Source organism: Acipenser ruthenus, chromosome 26 (genome assembly GCF_902713425.1).
Source record: "Acipenser ruthenus chromosome 26, fAciRut3.2 maternal haplotype, whole genome shotgun sequence".
Classification (NCBI taxonomy): domain Eukaryota; kingdom Metazoa; phylum Chordata; class Actinopteri; order Acipenseriformes; family Acipenseridae; genus Acipenser; species Acipenser ruthenus.
The window spans coordinates 13,657,338-13,676,762 of NC_081214.1; the positions used below are offsets into that span (position 1 = coordinate 13,657,338).

Here is a 19,425-nt window from a genome sequence, read left to right on the forward strand (position 1 = left end):
GCTTGTTTCCTCGTACAGTATTTCACAAGGAGTTTGTCACGAGGCTCTAATCCTGTCCCATTTCTTTACCTTCAGGTTCATGTTAGATGCTCCATTGCAATGAGCCCATGCTTCAGAAGATTGCACGTGTACAGGTTAATAATGAGGACACGTTGCTGGCAAGGTTATCTGCAGCATCTTATACTACAGAAGGACATCCCTTATATTGCATATGCTAACACCATGCTTGTGATTCAGGCAGATTCAAGTTTCTGTTCTGAAGATAGTAAATATCAAGCAAAGCCATGTGTCGTTTTTCTGTTTATTAAGAGCACTGTCAAATCACTACCAGGTTAGACTCAGAAAAGATTACTTGTGCATGGGCTTCTTTTTGTACAATCTGATTTCTAGTAAGCACAAAACAGCATGAGCCTGATATAACATCTACATTCAAATACCTTTTAATATTCATTTCACAGGAACGAGCAAAAACCTTGACTCTATTGATTTTATCAGGACTTCAGCAACAACCTGGCGAAATACAATAAAACAGATACAACAAATAGGCCTATTCTGCTGTTTAGATTGCACTCGGTATAGCATTAATTACAACTGTGTTCATTAATACCATTTCCTTTCAATATATAGTCTTCTGTTCTGTGCATGTACAAAACTGTAAAGATAGACATGAAACACTGTAAACATGCCCATTGTAGTGTTCTGTAACACTGCAGCACTTCACAATAACTGACATGGCAATCCTTATGCTTATGACTATGTGACTGATACATGTGAATGGTATTACCTGCAGTAAAGTCAGGTCCCTATTGACTCCCATTAGCATGTATGTTGTGGCGGGGACAGTGCAATGTGCTGATAATAAGCAGGTGAAGTGATGTTAAGAAGGTTTGTTTGTATAAAAGTTCTGATTCCTCACTGACATTTTTTTTTCATTCCGTAATGAACTCTGTTTACAAGCACATGGAATAAATTATCCCCAGAGACAGCATGCTTTTCTCTGACACCGCCCAGGGTTCGATCCTCACTCACTACCTCTACACCAACGGTTCCAATCACAGTCATGGGGGGCACTCCACTCCTGATTTAACAGGGAGAATGAGACAATTAACTACTCCAGGGTCAGAATGGAGGCTTAACTGGTTAAATTAAACAATTTGGAACAGAGTTGGAACAAAGACCCAGTGGCCAGCCCTGCTCTACACTGACGTTGTTTTATAGCAGTTCCTGACAGACAGAGGAACCCAATGAGTGAAGAGACCACCCCCTGGTGGTCATCCGTTGCAATGACATTTTATAACTGATGTAAGCTCCGGTATTGTGTTTCCATTTGGCTCTTTTTGTGTGTAAAATGAGTGAGAGTCTTTTATCACATGTTACCTAAATGGCCTAGTTAACAAGACACAATGGGGACTAGCTTGAGCCCCATTTTATATGTGCTCTTAAATGGTGTAGTGTCTAGTTAGTGTCCTCTTTTAGCCGGTCTTTCAATAGATTAGATTGAAAAATAAATGATAAAGATGGGGGACTCTTTCAGTGAAAAATTATTTAATTAAAAATCGGCAGTACCAATTACAGGAGTGAAAAACCTTGCTCAGAATCTCGCGTTGTCTGCTCTGAACTACATAATATAACATTTTTAATAACACATCATTACCAATAGGGGGAGCCAAAGTCCAACTCTCCAGTGTTCTGGCGGTGCAGGGTGTTTCTCTGTAGGGTGATTGCAGTCAGGGAAATGCTTTCCCCTTACAGAGAAACACACTAAATGTTTACACAGGGAGGCGTTGTTTAGCGTAACCTCCAGGGGGTGCTGTTGTAGGTGCAGTTATTATTTTTTACACAGTATAACTGTACTGTTAGAGCTGGGCAGATGCTGTGATTTCCACAATTTTAGCTCAGTTTCAGAAACGTTAAATATTACTGTATTGATTACTGTATTGCCATAAACACAACTACCATGCAGCATGATTTTTGAAAGGGGGAAGTCTTGCTGTAAATAATTTGTGTATATACAGTATATACACCCAAACTTCCTATGCACACTACTATAGTGCTGTCCTATTCGATACTGCGCTACATCAGGCTTTTAATAATATATACAAAATATTGAAAACATAAAACAGTTCATAAAACAGAGGAAAAAGTATATGATTAATTTATTACAAACTTCTAAAGCACGGGGGAAGTTAAACTGCCATATGGAAATGTGGAAATCGTGAATCAATTATTTAAGTAAACGGGGACATATTAACGAATAGTCAAACGTAATACAGCAGCCAAAATAGCCAGTAGTCAAACAGTTAACACGTGGAAGAGGCGGGTTCTGTAACCGGAGTCATCCAATCAGGTTATCTTTTGTCCATTTCGGCAAGAGGGTTATGAATATGCATGCGGGAAGAAACTGAACAAGACAGTTCGTATTTACTTTGTGGTTCCGGTAGGACAGATTGGTGGGAAAGTATCTAGATGATGATGATGATGGTGGTGTGCTTTAATTAATAGGTGACCACGGATTTGTCAAGCATAACCGCGCTGGAGTGGGCTTGCGAGCATTTGTGTACCTCAACATTGTTTTAATTAAGGTCGGATTTCAAATCTAGGGCCTTTTTCACTTACAATTTCGTCACTTTGTGGTTTGAACTTGATTTACTATATTTATTATTTATGGAATGTATTGATCCAGTAATATTTGTACATTTTTGATAACGTGGAGACCGTAATTCTTCTCGTGCAATAATTGCTCAGGGAGGCTTCGCTTATATGTTGTATCTGCTTGAATTACAAAACGGATTTAAATCTATATATATAGATTATTTGTTGTTGTGTTCTATATTCACAGTAAACAATACAACCGTACCTTAACATTTTGTACAACACGTGTCTTTTTTTCTCACCATCTAAATATAAGTTTGGACAAAGTCCAATTAAGTGGTCAATCTTAATTCAAACCGTTACAGTGTGTGCCTGTTTTTTTTTTTTTTTTTTTTTTTTTTTTTTTTTACCACCATACCGGAATAAAACAAATAATAATAAAAAAAAACAGTTCAATTTTGCGGTTGATGATTCGCCAGGAAGTTAATGAAATAGCGTCTCTGCTGTCTTGTGCACATCTTCAAGACGAGAAGCGGAACATGAGCAGGTATACCATCTACAGCCTGTTGGACTGGCTCTACGGGGGCGTGGACCCCAAGTTTGAGGGAAATGGGGGGCCCGAGTGCGCGGCGTTTCTCTCCTTCAACCAGCGGCTTGGCGAGAGCATTGTTATCATCTTGGCATCCGCCATAGAAATCGTAATAGCGCTGAGGAAAATCCAGCAGTGTAAAGAACTGAAAGAAATGACCAAGGCGGTGTGTGAACACAAGAAAGAGGAAAGCTTCGGAAAGAACCTGCTGCTGGTAGCGCTGTGTCTCACCTTCGGCGTGGAGCTCGGGTTTAAGTTTGCCACCAAGACTTTGATCTACCTGCTGAACCCTTGCCATGTTGTCACAATGGTGCAGGTATGTGTGATTTGAGTCAATTCTCTGTCTTTTAAAAAAAACAAATTCTGTGCACGTTTTTTGACAAGGAGGCATTCATTCGTCTTGTGGGTGCTCTGTACAAATACACTTCAGTTTGCCACTACACTAGTGTTGTTAGAATGATATGCTCTATAAAGATTGCCTGCACGAAATGTCTCATTGGTTATATACGCTGTACAGTTTTTATAATTTATAACATAATTTAATAACAGGAGAAAAGTGTGTAACACATATCTATATACATCCCATGCCACCTTTCCCCAGGTTTGGCAAAAAACAGGATGGGAGGGTGAATCTCTGGGTAGAGCCCCATAATCCTGGCATTGCCTGTGGCTTTACTTTGATTGATCCTTAAGAGACCATAATAACCAGCTGAATAACCCCTTCTGTGTGGAAGAAAGAGAATAAATGCAAGTTCCATTCCAGTAATGTCAGTGTAAGATCAGCTGTATTCCAACTGAATCCACATTTAGCTCTTTATTCACTGGATTAGTAGTCCAGTCACAGACAGGGAGTTCTGCTTAAGTGCAAACTGTGCCATCATTCACAGACTTGATTGTTTCCTGAATGTTTGATCAGCCAGTCATTCTAAATAAATGAATGCACATCCCTGTCAGTTGTCCAGGTTACTGTCTAGGAAACAAAGAGCAGTGGCTGAGAATGGAGGGACTCGTGAGAATGTCTGTGTATGCTGAGGGTCAAGCAGTGCTTTCATGACCCTGGTTAGCATGCAGGGTACTGCTCTATCCACGCTTGTGTGGACAGTACATGTTGCACCACTGCATGCATTTAAATGCCAGCGCCTCCACTCTATTTACAAGAGCATTACCTGTTGTTGACTGTAAACAGAGTATGATTTCAAAGGGGAAGGGTCAGTCACATTGACTCCGAAGGAAGACGAATGCTGTTAGTCAGAGCTGCCCAGCATTTTCAGTTAAGAGAGCTGTGTCCCAAGACCAGGGCATTCTTATAAAGCCATGCAAAGAAATATAATGTTACAAAAAAAAGGTATGTTTTTTAACCAGACTGCAAAAGGCACAGGTTCAGTATTTATAGGAGCTCGCTGGTTCCAGGTGTATTCAGTGCAGGTGCTCCTGTGTGGAGTGCAGGGTGTATTTATAGAGCTCGCTGGTTCCAGGTGTATTCAGTGCAGGTGCTCCTGTGTGGAGTGCAGGGTGTATTTATAGAGCTCACTGGTTCCAGGTGTATTCAGTGCAGGTGCTCCTGTGTGGAGTGCAGGATGTATTTATAGGAGCTTGCTGGTTCCAGGTGTATTCAGTGCAGGCTTCCAGGCTAAGCATCTGCTGCTTATTGGAGGACAGCAAGCTTTTCAGTGCTTCAGAGCAGTGGTGAGGCAACATTCAGATTGGGTTGGAAATGGGGGTAAAATAAGTAAATGAAAGCAGAGGTCAATGTAAACGATACTGTAACTGTGCTTCATTCATTCGTTCAAATACCCTCCATTTATGTCCCTTGGGTTATGCTGGAAACGCTGTGTAATGCATCCTATTTTTCCTATACATGTAGCCTACAGTATGCAAATCACTTGAGCAACATGTACTGTAAGTGTGCTACTCTACACACACGGGTTCAATTACACTTTAGATTTTTGGTCAAGCTGCATTTTCTCACACACAGCTGCGTGCGCTCAGGCACACCTCCCCCAAGGTGTGGGCTGGGTGTTTATCGTGCACCAAACAAACCACTGATTCACAGCCTCTTGCCATGTTTTTCCAGTTTTTGTTGGTTGCAGGCACCTGTACTGCACAGTATTAGTACTGTAACATGCACTGTACTGCACAGTATTAGTACTGTAACATGCGCTGGACTGCACAGTATTAGTACTGTAACATGCGCTGGACTGCACAGTATTAGTACTGTAACATGCGCTGGACTGCACAGTATTAGTACAGCAGTGTGGAGTAGTGGTTAGGGCTCTGGACTCTTGACCGGAGGGTTGTGGGTTCAATCCCCAGTGGGGTACACTGCTGTTGTACCCTTGAGCAAGGTACTTTACCTAGATTGCTCCAGTAATAACCCAACTGTATAAATGGGTAATTGTATGTAAAAATAATGTGATATGTGAAATAATGTATAATGTGATAATAATGTATAATGTTGTAACAATTGTAAGTCGCCCTGGATAAGGGCGTCTGCTAAGAAATAAATAATAATAATAATAATAATAATAATAATAATAATAGTACTGTAACATGCGCTGAACTGCACAGTATTAGTACTGTAACATGCGCTGGACTGCACAGTATTAGTACTGTAACATGCGCTGGACTGCACAGTGGCAGACCTTTTAAAAAAAAATAATAATAATAATAATAATTTAGATTCCTGCTCTGAACACTGCGTTAATGTGGTAGTGGAAGTTTTAATGAATATTGCAAATTACATAAGTTAATATGTAGTTGACACTGTATCTTCTAGCATTTTTGTCAGTTCTAGTCATGTTTAAATCGTGTTGCACCATGGTTTTTTTTTTTTTTTTTTTTTTTTTTACAGTTAAACCATTACCTATTAACATGCTCAGCCCTGATTTCCCATGATTAACCATTGCCAGATCATGCTTGGTCTATGGCACAACAGCCAAACCATGTTCAACTCACACACTGTATTTAGAACAAAACATGCTATACCAGTCAAGGTCAGCAATGGGACCATGAGTTACCCAGTGTCTAGTGTGTATGAACAGCTAATACATTTTTGTAACTATTAAACTTGCAAAGTGAAGTTCAACATAATTTACTCTACAGTAAAAGAGAAACAATACAAAATAAGATTTAAAGTGTGTTTATAAGTCCTGTTTTTGATTTGTCTGTGAATGAGTCATATATTCTTATTGCAGTACAGTGCCTGCCAAATAGGGCCCCATGTCCAGTTATTTAATTGTGTTGTGTCTCTATGCACCCATTCAGAAACGTTTCTTTAGGAGTGCCAGCTGAGGGCTTTTTCAGCAGCAGTACAGTATGTGTTTGTTGTTGAAGTTCAGAAAGGATGTGACTCATAATAATCCAGAGTAGTCCTTTCAGAGCGTAACCTTTATCAGAACCGTTCAGCAAGGGAGTTATGACACTGTCAGCCCCGATCAGGATCCCCAGCATGGCGCGGGAGCAGTCGAGAGGGATCTGAGATCCAGACTTGGAAACGTGCCGCAAGGGCTAGATTTAACATGCATCTTAGCTAAGAAGTATCTTGCCACTTTTTTTCTTAGCGGAAATCGCTGGTAATTAATTCATGTTTGTTATGTTTGACGAGTGGATTAAAGCAACAGTAGCTGTGGCTCTGAGAGAACAATGGAATTGCATTGTTTTCTTTTTATTGTGAAAGATGTGTATCACGTTACGCTCTGTTGTGATTTCTGGGATTAGGGTTCCCCTGCACACTGGAAGGGAGAGCCGAGGGACAATAGCATGATCAGGGGACCAGTGGCTTTCAAAACACACTAAAGCAAGTACTGTAGATTATTGGAATGATTTGGAGCTTGAGCATTCAATTCCATTCTTCATCCCTTTTAACTAAATGACAACTCCTGTTAGTCAACCTTCATGTTCAGAAATGGTCCCCCTGAGTGTGTTTCGAGCGACATTCGGGTTAGTGTGTGATCAACGCAGTTTACTTGGCAAACCAACCACACAGAGTCCACCTAAAAGAGGTGCAGTAGTCCTGGTTTGTTTGGCATTTCGGTTTGGTTCACTTGCTGTGTGGTTGATTTGTACCCCACTGATTTTATTAGATCATCCACTAACACTCAATAGAGCTGAGTTTAGATACTAAAAGAAACATAATAAATGATAAACATTTCGACTAGAAGTCTTTTTCAGTGTCTTCAGTGTTTGTCATGTATTACGTTTCTTTTAGTATTTAGTACTTCTGGATTTTATTCGCGTAGTACCAGGGTATCTACTTGGGTTTGGGGGTGGGTGGGGTTACCATACAGTCCATTAACTCACCTGCATTCAGTGATTAAGAGGATAATTACAGTAGAAGTTGTAAACACAAATGTGTGCACTGTATAACCAGTGCTTAATTTGAGCCGGATCCTGCCGGAACAGGATCCGGCAACTCTCAGATTTGACTTTTTTCGTTCCGGCACGGAATTTGCCCGGATCCGGTACCACTAGCGGCATGATTTATTATTTTTTCCACTGTTTGCACTGTAAATATTCTAATAAAAGCGATCAGAGTTAAAGTTGCCTCTGCCTCGTTATTTCTCCCGCCCCCTGTAAAAGCGCATCCTATCCTGCCACACTAATTCCAGACCTGCTCTCTTATTTGTACATAGAGGTTATAGGGTGGGCCGGCGAGGTAAGTAACTGATCTTGAAACAGTGGTGGTCAGCTAGTGAGAGGTCACTACGTAATCACGTCATGTAGCCTAGGCTAGTCGTTGCTACTGAATTTGAAACGTGTCTTGGGAAAGGAAAGCCAAATAAAAAATGAGGGGCAAACTGCTCCTGATGGCGATGCCTTAGCTAGCCGTGCCAGTTCAGCATCACCACCGGCACGTCCTTCACTAGCTAGTAGCCCTACTAGTGAGTCAGACTCGGCGGGAGAAGGGGACGGGGACGGGGTCGGGGAGCACTAGTGATGGGCAGTTCGATTCTTTTTAGTGACTTGATTCATTTGATTCAGTTCAGTTTGGTGAATTGGTTCATTTCGTTCATTTGATTCACTGATTCAGTGACACAAAACCAATCAATGTAGACCGCATTACGATTGTTTACGTAGGTTTATTTGAACCGGAAAGAACAAGTCGTTCACGAACTGCACATCACAAAATAGTTAACTATAGATATGATTAATTTTGTATGTGTATAAAAAATAACAAACACACATAGGCTACAACTAGTAGCCTATGTGGCAGACTTACACAAGGTTACCTACATAGTAAACTAAGAAGAACTAAGAAAAATAAAGGTAGGGAGCTTGGGTTCGGAAAAGACGAGGGATGAAACTAGCAAAAGAGTGGGTGGAATGTATAGTAACGTCCTCTGCCTTGTAAAAAAACAACAAAGAACCCTCAGAAAAAAGGTTTTTGAACATGCCTGAACCAAGGCCCATTTAGCGGCAGCAAGCATTGTAGCCAAGGCTAAAGATGACACCTTAACACAGGTTATAGTTACATTGTCTGGCTACATTGTGTTTGTCACTTTTTTTTCTCATGTGTTCCGGTACCTCAGAGCCCTCCGGAACACCCCCCATCTCACGCTCACTATGTGTTCCGGGACCTCCCGATTTACAAATTAAGCACTGTGTATAACACAATTTGATTGGCAGTATTTCCTGAAAACCATGTTAATACACAGTACAGTACTTTCTTAACAATGCCCTGTGAAGGAGCTCACTATAGTAGTCTGTGTTGCTAAGTTAACTGCTAATATCACATAGACCATTTGAAATGCACACTTTATATTTTCAGTGCTGTGGAAATGTTCTTGTTTTGAGAGGTATTGGCTTCATATTTGGTACACAGCTGTGCTATATGATTCTCTGGGTCAAGTTCGATCGTGGGTCTCGTGCAAGAAAAGTTAACAGTTTGTCAGTGATTTTGTAAAGCTGCCTCCATCACACTTTGAAAACATTGTATTCGGAGAACATTTTAGATACAGACTTCATATTTTGAGGGTTGTATAAATCCTTTATATTTCTCTCACAGAGTAATGTGGTGTCAAGCAGGCCCCGAGGGAAACTTGCATTGTTAGAAAGGGGAGTGCACACAAGGTGAAACTACAGAAGAATGCAATAAACGGATATCAAGTAATTATATTTTAAGCTGAAATTTCATACCATTGTAAGAAAATAAATGTGGGATCTTCTGTGGCAGAGCCAAATACCTAGAAAAACTAGAATTTGTGTGATTTATATAAATCAAACATCGAACAGTGCATGCGAGTCTGTAAAAAAAAAAAAAAAAAGTAAAATATCTGGACTTTCAGGTTGGTATCATGTCAATACAACCCTGTAGAGGTGATTGTATGAAGCGTGGTATTGTTGATGCAGTAAATGTACAGTATACCAGACTTGTGAGCCATTGCTATTCCTCCTGTCAGCTTTGTCTTTGAAATATTCACAACTCTGCGAGGATTTTATTACAGAAAGATGAGAGCATCAATTTAAATATCTATTTATATTTCCTCATTTAATTTATTTACAAAAGGAACTGGGATTAATTACTCCCAGCTCTGTCACAGGATATCTTTCTTTAGCATGTAGCATGCCGGTTTGTATAAAGCTATCCTTAGTGGCAATTTAAACCTCAATGTTTAAGGCAGTTCAGCCTTAATGTTTATTAACTGGTGTCAAAAATGTGCTGTCAAGTATAGGCGCTTGCCTTAGTGTACAGTGTAAATGTGTCTGCTTCCATTCCAATCCAGTGGTGTGCTGCTGAAATTGAGAGCCCGAGCTCAAGGTTCTCTCTAAAAGAAGGTTGTGAAGAGGTCAGAAACAGGGTTGGAAATGAATCCACGTCGAAGCGTAGGCAATTAAAAATTCATTGTTTTATTCATATGGCGGCGCTCGGCCAATTGTGCGCTGCCCCCTGGGAACTCCTGTCCACGGTCTGCAGTGGAATAGCATGGACTGGAACCGGCAACCTCCATGCTATAGGACGCATCCTGCACTCCACGCGGAGCGCCTTTCCTGGATACGCCACTCGGGAGCCCCCTAATCACTGTTTTCTAAGCAAAAGAAAGAAAAGTATGCTTATTAGATGTTTAATATTCTTATAAATCATAGGAAGAGGTGAACTACCACTTGTTAGAAAACAGGTTTTGCAGACCCGATCAAGCACCAGACAGTGATGAATCCATCCAGTGATGGAATAAAGACGGAGATGCCTTTTGACAACAAGAAAACCTTCCTAAATGTTTTTATTTTAGATGATGACAACTTTGGTAAATGAACATTTTCAAAGGAAACCATATTGAGAGCTCTACTGGGCTACTGAGCCTCATTTTAAAACACTGTTTTGATTGTTTAGATAATAACAGCCAGGTAAAATTATTTTCAAACAAATTAGATACATATAGGGAAACCATAATGAGAGCTCATTAAAAAAATGAAGCCTTGCATCTTCAAAATGTGTTAAGGAACTGCATTTGCTCAAAGCACATTTCGCAATTTGATTATATCGCTTTACTCAAAGACTGAAGAAGCTGCCTGTGCTTTTCTATTTCGTTCTTTGCTCGAAGACTGAAGTAACCTTTTATTTCGTTCTTTGATCATTTTTAAATGCGCAAATTGCGAAATGGTTATTTTTGTCTGTGATTGACTGTATCCTGGCTGTAGACCTCCTAGGACACAGAGTTTATATCACATTGTGCCAGGACAGGACAGGACAGGAGGCACTTATAAATTGTATACAATAGTGGGCTGGCGTAAGAAGACCGCTACAGGTTTGCAGCCTGATTGAATTATTTACTACTACTCTTGGCAGTGTAGCAATATATTACAAAGGTGCCTGGTGAGAGGGGTCAGATATACTCCAGCAAGACATGTTTAGATTTCAGTCAAGCCTCTGTGTTACACACGACTATTGTTTAGGCCTACACCCTGGCCAAACAGACAGAGGCAACACACTCAGACTTTCCAACACTCCACTGGAACATTTCCTCCACAGTTGTTATTTATTTATGTATTTGTTTTTTTTATTGGGTGGAATTAAAACTGTTAATCTTTGACAAGTCTGGTGATGGAAAAAGGTTGGCTGTTTCATTAAATAATGATATCCTAAAAATAGAATACTCAGTTGCAGGGTAAACAGAAGTACTAAAAGAAATCACTTTGCAATTGTAAAATGCAAGTAATTGTTTATGTTGTAAGACAGCGGTTTTGAAGAAATCACTTATGAAATGCAACAGGGTTCCACCCCTAGTTTGAGAACCAATGCTCCACACATTGTATCTGATGCATTTTTTAAAATGTATATTTTATTTGCACAGTTAATGTCTGACTTTAATGTACATTTCTGTCTAGCTCAGTACAAGCAGTGTGATAATGTGCTGTTCCGTTACTCATTAACACACTGCAGTGTTACGCTTGATGCACTTAGTTTTGCTTGAAGTATTCTTGCTGAGCACAGGCAGCTGGATATCTAGTTTGCAAAATGTGCATAATTACTACATTGAGTTGCTGCCGGCATTTCCTATATCAGAATCTGAGGTACACTGTATATGATGCTATCAACCAGATACTATCAGCTGGAAAATATTGTACAGATCGCGGAGTCACAGGTGGTGTACCAAGCACAAAAACAAAGACAAACATATGGTAAAGTCTTGATTATGAAATGGAAATGTTTCTCCACTCTCTTCCAATACACTTAGTATTACCACAATATGGGATATATTTTGCAAGAGGCTGTTGAACCATACACACAGTACACAGTGCCAGTGTTGCCAGATTGGGCGGCTTCACACCCAGCTGGGCTTGTGTTTTTTGTATTTTTTGTATTGTGCGTGACAAAATGGCTTTGGACGGGTTCCTAATTTTTAGGCCTAGTTTTGGGCATTTGTGCGGACATTATATTTGGATATATTTTGAATAGTTTAAAAGTATTAACAGTATTTTAAGCAAAATACTAAGCTATGTGATACACAACCTTTAGTGCAGGGTTCTTCAATAGACGGCCCGCGGGCCAAATCCGGCCCGCGAGAGCCTTTCTTTTGGCCCGTCAAGCGTCAGCTGTCCTTCGTTACAAAAGCTGAAATTGCTGATACGCAAGATTATAAGGTCACCGCTGTCTACAGGGTTTTTTTGGCAGCCTAATACAGGAACAAGTCATCTGATTGGGCAAGCTTTAATTCTGATGAGCTATCATTTTGGCATGCATTATAAATCTCCGCCCATTTGCTTAGTTTTAGTGTCTCATTGGTTCAGCAATGAGAGAAGGCTTTGTGCAATATGAAAACAGTGGTAGTAATATTATTTTCTTCAGTGCGGTGAAACTATCTGAATATTCTTACAAACATTGCTGCACATTAATTCGAAGCGAAAAATCCACGTCTGTGTCTAAAAGGGCAAGTGATGTGTGGGATTAACATAAAAAACAACAACAAAAAAGTGATGCTTCAGATTTAGCAAGCGAGTCAGAATCGGGCACAGGTGCAGGTAATGCACATCACTCGAAAATCCTTCACACTTTCCAGACAGTGCTCAAACTAGCAAGGTAAATGTTATGTATAGTGATCAACGTTTTGTTTTGTTGTGATCCTATTTTCTGTTGTGATCCTATTTTCTGTTATGGGAAAAACAGGTTTTACCAAGAGCATGGCGCCGAGCAGGTTGAGTCTTTATACCTAAAGAAAAAGATTCTACAAGCATCAGTCAGTTTCGTCCTATTTCCCTATTAAACGTAGAAGGCAAGATTTTCTTCGGCATTATTGCTCAGAGATTGTCAACTTACCTATTAAAGAACTGCTTCATTGACACTTCAATACAAAAAGCGGGCATTCCAGGTTTCCCAGGATGCTTAGAACACATCAATGTGATCTGGCAACAAATTCAATCAGCTAAAAAGGAGAGGAAGGCGCTCCATGTGACATTCCTGGATTTGGCTAATGCATATGGTTCAGTGCCACATGAACTTCTTTGGGCAGCATTTGATTTTTTCAGTGTACCGAAGACAATAACAAATTTAGTGAAAGCCTACTTTGGAGATTTGCAATTTAGTTTTTCAACTTCAGAATTCAGCACTACATGGCAATGCCTATAGGTTGGAATAATGGCAGGATGCACCATTTCTCCACTGGCTTTTACCATGGCAATGGAAGTAATCATTAGGGCATCAAAATGGGTAGTTGGAGGAGAGCGCTTGGCTTCTGGAATGCAACTACCACCAATTCGAGCATACATGGATGACATGACAACCATGACTACAACAGTAGCCTGCACTAATCGGTTATTGGGCAAATTAACCAATAACATTGAATGGGCACGAATGCAATTCAAGCCCACTAACTCAAGGAGCATCTCTATAATTAAAGGCAAAGTAGTCGATAAAACATTCTTCATTAATGGTGAGGCAATACCAACAGTGTCTGAGAAGCCAGTGAAGAGTCTTGGGAGATGGTACGACAGGGATCTAAAGGACACAGTTCGTGTGGGAGAAGTTAGACAACAAGCAGTGGAAGGGTTGAAGAGCATAGACAGCAGCGCTCTACCAGGCAAACTAAAACTCTGGTGCTTTCAGTTTGGTCTACTGCCGAGGTTGCTGTGGCCACTGACTGTGTACGAGGTTTCTTTGTCAACAGTAGAGAAGCTGGAAGCTTTAATCAGTTCATACATCAGGAAATGGTTGGGAGTTCCACGCTGCCTCAGCAGAGTAGGACTTTATGGTAAAGGAATACTGCAGCTACCAGTCTCTGCTCTAACCGAGGAGTTTAAGTGCGCCAAGGTCAGACTGTAAATGACATTAGTAGAGTCACGCGACAAATGCGTAAGGGAGGCAGCACCTGTGTTGAAAACTGGAAGAAAGTGGGCGGCAAAGAAAGCTGTGTAAGATGCAAAGGCTGCCCTTCGAATTGGTGATATCATGGGGCAAGTTCAGCATGGAAGAGGGGGTCTTGGTCTCAGTTCAGCTCCTCCTACATGGCACAAGGCAGCCCCAGCTCAAAGGAGGAAGCTGGTAGTCAACGAGGTGCAAAAGCAGGAGGAGAGGAGGTGTATAAAGGCCATTTCCCAGGCCAAGCAGGGAGAATGGATGAGATGGTAGAGTGTGGAACAACACAAGATTGGTTGGCAAGACCTATGGTCAATGGAACAGAGCAGGATCAGTTTCCTCATCAGGTCAACATATGATGTTCTCCCATCACCACAGAACCTAAACCTCTGGGTAGGAGAGGATCCCTCATGTCCTTTGTGTTCATCACCTGCAACATTAAGGCACATTTTGACAGGATGTAAGGTGGCTCTTAGCCAAGGACGGTTTACTTGGCGCCATGACCAGGTGCTGTGATGTTTGGCCTTAGCATTGGAAGACAAGTGTAACATGACCAATAAGTTGTCACCATCAAAACATTACACACAAAAGACAACATTCCTCCGCCCAGGAGAGCAACCACCAAGAAAAGGTGTTAAAACCAATCCTCGCCCAGGACAACTGGAAGCTGCTAGAGACTGGAAAATGCTGGCAGATGTTGGTCAATGGCTTATTTTTCCACCTGAGATTGCCACCACTAACCTTCGACCAGATATTGTCTTGTGGTCTGGATCAGCACGCCTTGTTCACCTGGTAGAGTTAACAGTGCCATGGGAGGATGCTGTAGATGAGGCGTATGAGAGGAAGAAACTGCGGTATGCTCAACTAGCCAATGAAGCGGAACAGCGAGGATGGAGAGTCCGGGTTTACCCAGTGGAAGTGGGTTGTCGAGGATTTGTGGCACACTCTACAACCTGGTTTCTCAGAGACGTCGGATTCAGTGGCCAAGAGTTGCGTCGCACAGTGAAGAACTTATCTGAAGCAGCAGAGAGGAGCAGCAACTGGCTGTGGTTGAGACAGAAAGATTCTGGTTGGGGATCTCAAGCACAATAGAAAGAAAGAAACGCTGATGTACAGGTAAGTAAGATGGGCTGAGTTGAGTGGGGGACGGAGGGGGGTGATGCTGGGACGCCAGAATCACCGTCGAGCCCTCTTGAGTTGTCGTGGGCTAGTCGACGAAACACTGAGGATGGAAGGTGCCCACTTGAAGACCCCAGAGATGTACCCTACTTAGCTCAATCCAGACGGTTGTCATGCTGATGCTCTGGGGAGGCCTCACTGTGGTTGATCCCCGGAGCCAGCATCGCAGCCATTGTGTGTGCTGATGCGCCAGGGAGGCAAAATAAGCTGATCCCTGGAGCCAGCATTACACTTCAGCCATTAACACCAGACAGATGGATATCTACATCATCATATGGAAGGAAACGTAAATGGATGGAGACACATATGGATCACATTAGTTTACTGTAAAGCTACGTCTTAGTTGGTGCTTATCTTGGCGAGAGCCGAGTTCAAATCAGCATGAAGTTTTAACATCTACTCTCGTGTAATGGAAATCAGGAGAGTAATAAATGAAAACCAAAATGGTGTTTTTCTTTCTTTGTACAACGCCCCCTTTTCCACATACATTTTTTGAAGAGTTTGTTTAAGTTAAATTTGACAGTTTTCACTTGCATACACAGCTTAAAAAAAAAAAAAGTAAACCCCAGTAATGCTTTTATTTTATGAAAATGTGTCATTTGCCACTTTGTTTATTGCAAAGAAACTACAATGGCAGGGATAAAAAAAGCAATGAAAAATAAAAAAAGCAATTTCTACTTATGTACTGTTTCTGCCTGAAATACACACGTGAAAAGTGTATAATTTTAAGTTTGACATCCTCTGCTTTATAGTTAATTCGGTGGAGCAAAGTAAAGCCTTCACAACCTATTCTGGAATATTACAGTTTTACATATTTTAGGATAAATAGTATTGGAAATTGCTTTTAATTTTGTAAGATTTAGCTGGGAATTGTGCAGCATGTGATTGGAACAGGAAAGTGAAAGTAGTTTTTGTATTAATTTAACTTAAATACGTTTGGAATGTACTTTAGCTTAGGTATTGTGTTAAGTTATATGATTGATTAACCTGTTACGTTTGACCTGTTGTCAGAGCAATAACATTTTTTTTTTAAATCTTCCAAAACACCAGATATTTGTCTCCAGCGTATTGTAGAAAGCCTTGGGAAGTTGAGAGGGGCTGCTGAATGTTTTAAAATGAGAAACAGTTTAGTTTTATTATAAAAACACATGAAAAAACTTAAGTGCATATGTCTATATTTCCTTTATTTTTCATATGATAACTAAGTATTGTTAGGAAAATTAGCAATGTGGCCACCAGTAAGTGCTCAGTCACAGGAAATTGGCCGAAGAAACTGAGCCTGTCAAAGATCTTTTATTTGGGCTTAAAAAAACCTGTTTGGCAACAGTAAGAAATGCACCTGCAGTACACCTCTCAAAGACGGCACGGTGGATATGCACTGAAGTTTATTTCCCCTCTGTTTGCTGTCATGCCATGTATTTAATTTAGAAACTTTTCATTTACATTTAAATATAATGGAGCTTGAACATGCATATATAGATCCCGTGCTACACTTTGAATCAGGCACTTAGTAAGATGCTTATACAGCATAAGTGCTTTCTTTAGTTATCTTGAATACTTGCTGCGCAGTAATTGTAAGAACATTTTCTAGTTTTAATAAAATTAAAATGAATAACATGCTGTTTTAATAGCATTACAGTGAGATTTGTATAATTTTTTGTTTGCAAGATGTTTAAATACTGCTCAGGAAATGATATTTACTTAATATTTTTATTATTAATGGTGATCAAACATTGTATCATATCAAGTAGTTATTTCTGAGATGTATTAGTTGATTGGTGCAAGTGCAGTGCTGCTATGTTTTGTTACTGTATGTAAAGTGTGATTGGACAGTCAGATTTTCATGACCATTTAAACAACCCCCCACCACTACGCAGATCTTGAGCGCCCTGTGACCCCCCCAAGGTTTGGACATTGCCTTATCATGACCACCTGAGAATGTAATTGAGTACCACTGCTTTAGTGTTCACATCACTGTTGCTAAACATTGTAACAATAACACGCATCAATATCTGATATGGGCATTCCATTATGGGCAGCGTATTACTGTGGGCTACAAACGCAGCACTTTCTAAAAGGCACAGTCTGGTAACAGCCGTTATTGCAAATGAGAATTTGTTCTCTAGGGTTTTACTTGATTTAAAAAATGAAAAGGAATGATTGATTGATTCGTATTTCAGGTGAATGTTTTGTAATTACCAGGGATCCTAGTTTTCCACAATAATAATAATAAAAAAAATTATCTGATTTTTAAAAAACCCAAACAAAAAAAAGTGTTATTCCGCAATTAAAATAAAAGGCTAAAATTGACCCGATATTTAGAGGTGATTTGTATTGTTTTCAGCATCTTTAAACAGCTTGGATACTGAAGTAATCTGCAGCTACATTTCAGCATGAATGTGACACTGACAGTGTGCCTCGTTCACCAGAAGCAGTTTTATTGAACAAGTATGTTTACTACATTTAAAATTGCCAGTGTTGATGATTATATGAGAAGTGTATTGATTTGGTTATCAAACAACCAAAAAAGTGCCCCATTGTTTTAACCACTGGCCATGTTAATAATACAGTCCATAACAGTTGGCACACCCATGATTCTCTCAATTAAGCTGTATTACAGGTCATATCTTGTTGAACTTCACCATTTCACAGCCTCATCTTTGGTCATACAGTTCACGATACAGATCCTTTTTCACATATCCATTTGGCTTTGTGTTATAAACATTTCCACCAGGCCACCAGGGATGCTTTGATTTTATTCACAGAATCTCCCATTTCAAGTTTCCAGACCTAAAGCCTCCCATTTGTATCCTGTGTTGTCTCAGTTTTCACTGCTGTACTCTCTGGTATTGGATTACCTCATGACAACGACAGGTACTGATTGGATAACAAGCTCACCTGGGCTCATCAAGACCTTGGCAGGCAGGAAGTGAGATCAGAGCTACAGGGATTGAAAAGAGGAGGCTTGTACCAACGAGGGCCCTCTGTCAACAGCTGGAACTGGAGTGGCACATAAACAAATGCTTTATATGATAAACATGAACACATGTGCTTGTTCTTCCTCTGAAACAGATTCTTGTGTCGTGGTGTAGCAGGCAGTGGTGTGAGACTCCCTGTCGCTACTTAGTAAATCCATTGACAAACATTTCAACTGTGCTGAGTTGAGCTTTGGTCCATATTCTTATATTACTTTACCCACAAGTAGTAAGGTGTGAAGGATCTCTTAACCCATTAAGTGCCATTTTCCCAGTCATTTTTTGGAGCATTTTTAACTGGCATGTACCTGTTATTTTAATTTTCTCTTTAACTATATTGTTATGATAACTTACTTACATTTCTAACCTCAAAAGTCAAGTCTACATGCAATGTATCAAATTACATAAATACAGCTTGTGTTCTGATTGTGGTCTAATTACAGTAGGTCACGTAGGCAGGGAATAAAGTCAAACGTGGAAATGTATTGGTAAGAAAAGGTAGAGAAAAAACAGGAAGAACAGTGTAATGGTGTTACTTAAAAAAATAATTCTGAATTGAAATTGATTACAATTGAAAGGTCTGGAATCCGGGTGATTATTGTCATGCTGATGTTGTGTGAGTCCAGTGACTTGGATATAATAACCTCATTATATTAAGTGGTGTTTGTATTTGAATATTCACGACCACAGCTCTGTACTGTATTACATGGAAATCTGAAACCCATTTTCTCCATATGAAATAATCACTGAATTGTGACCCCATTCAGGAGAAACAGCCCATTGATATAAAAAGCATTTTGAATGAAATTCTCCATTACAGTTTTTGTTTTGTTGAAAGATCTCAAAGGTTAAAGATGTAACAAAATATTGTGTTGGATTGAAGTTGTGTGCCTTTATCTGTAGTCATCGGTGATAGAAGATTGCTTTCAATTGGAAATATCTGTAACTTCCAGAAGCCTTCCTCAGTAAAAACTGATAAAGAAACAAAGCAGATACACATGATCTCATGAGCTCTTGTAAACATGTGTTTGACAGAACAGATAAAAGCAAAGTTGTTGATTGCGGAGCAAAGCCGCCTATTCTTTAAGGAAGTGAGTGTTTTTGAGGACTGTATTTTTTCAAGTTGAACAGTTCTTTGAAATCAAAGAATACACTTCTAACCAGCTTTAAAACAGTTAACATTGTTTTTGTCACCTGCAAACATGATTTAATTATTCAAAATGTGACTTTATTTAAAATAGTACATACAGTTTTATGAAAAGGGCCTGAAATCAGGAAACGAGTGGTACTGGTTTTGCCAGGCT

General features: G+C 40.1%; 1 protein-coding gene across 1 annotated transcript in view; it reads left to right on the top strand.

Moving 5' to 3' along the window:
• Positions 1–2,370: 2,370 nt before the first annotated feature.
• Positions 2,371–19,425, top strand: part of LOC117430710 (transmembrane protein 164) — a 37,563-nt gene continuing 20,508 nt past the window's right edge. Inside the window, exon 1 of the mRNA XM_034051080.3 lies at positions 2,371–3,497. Coding sequence (XP_033906971.2) covers positions 3,060–3,497 — 438 coding nt within the window. The 5' untranslated portion in view covers positions 2,371–3,059. The remainder of the gene's footprint in view (positions 3,498–19,425) is intronic.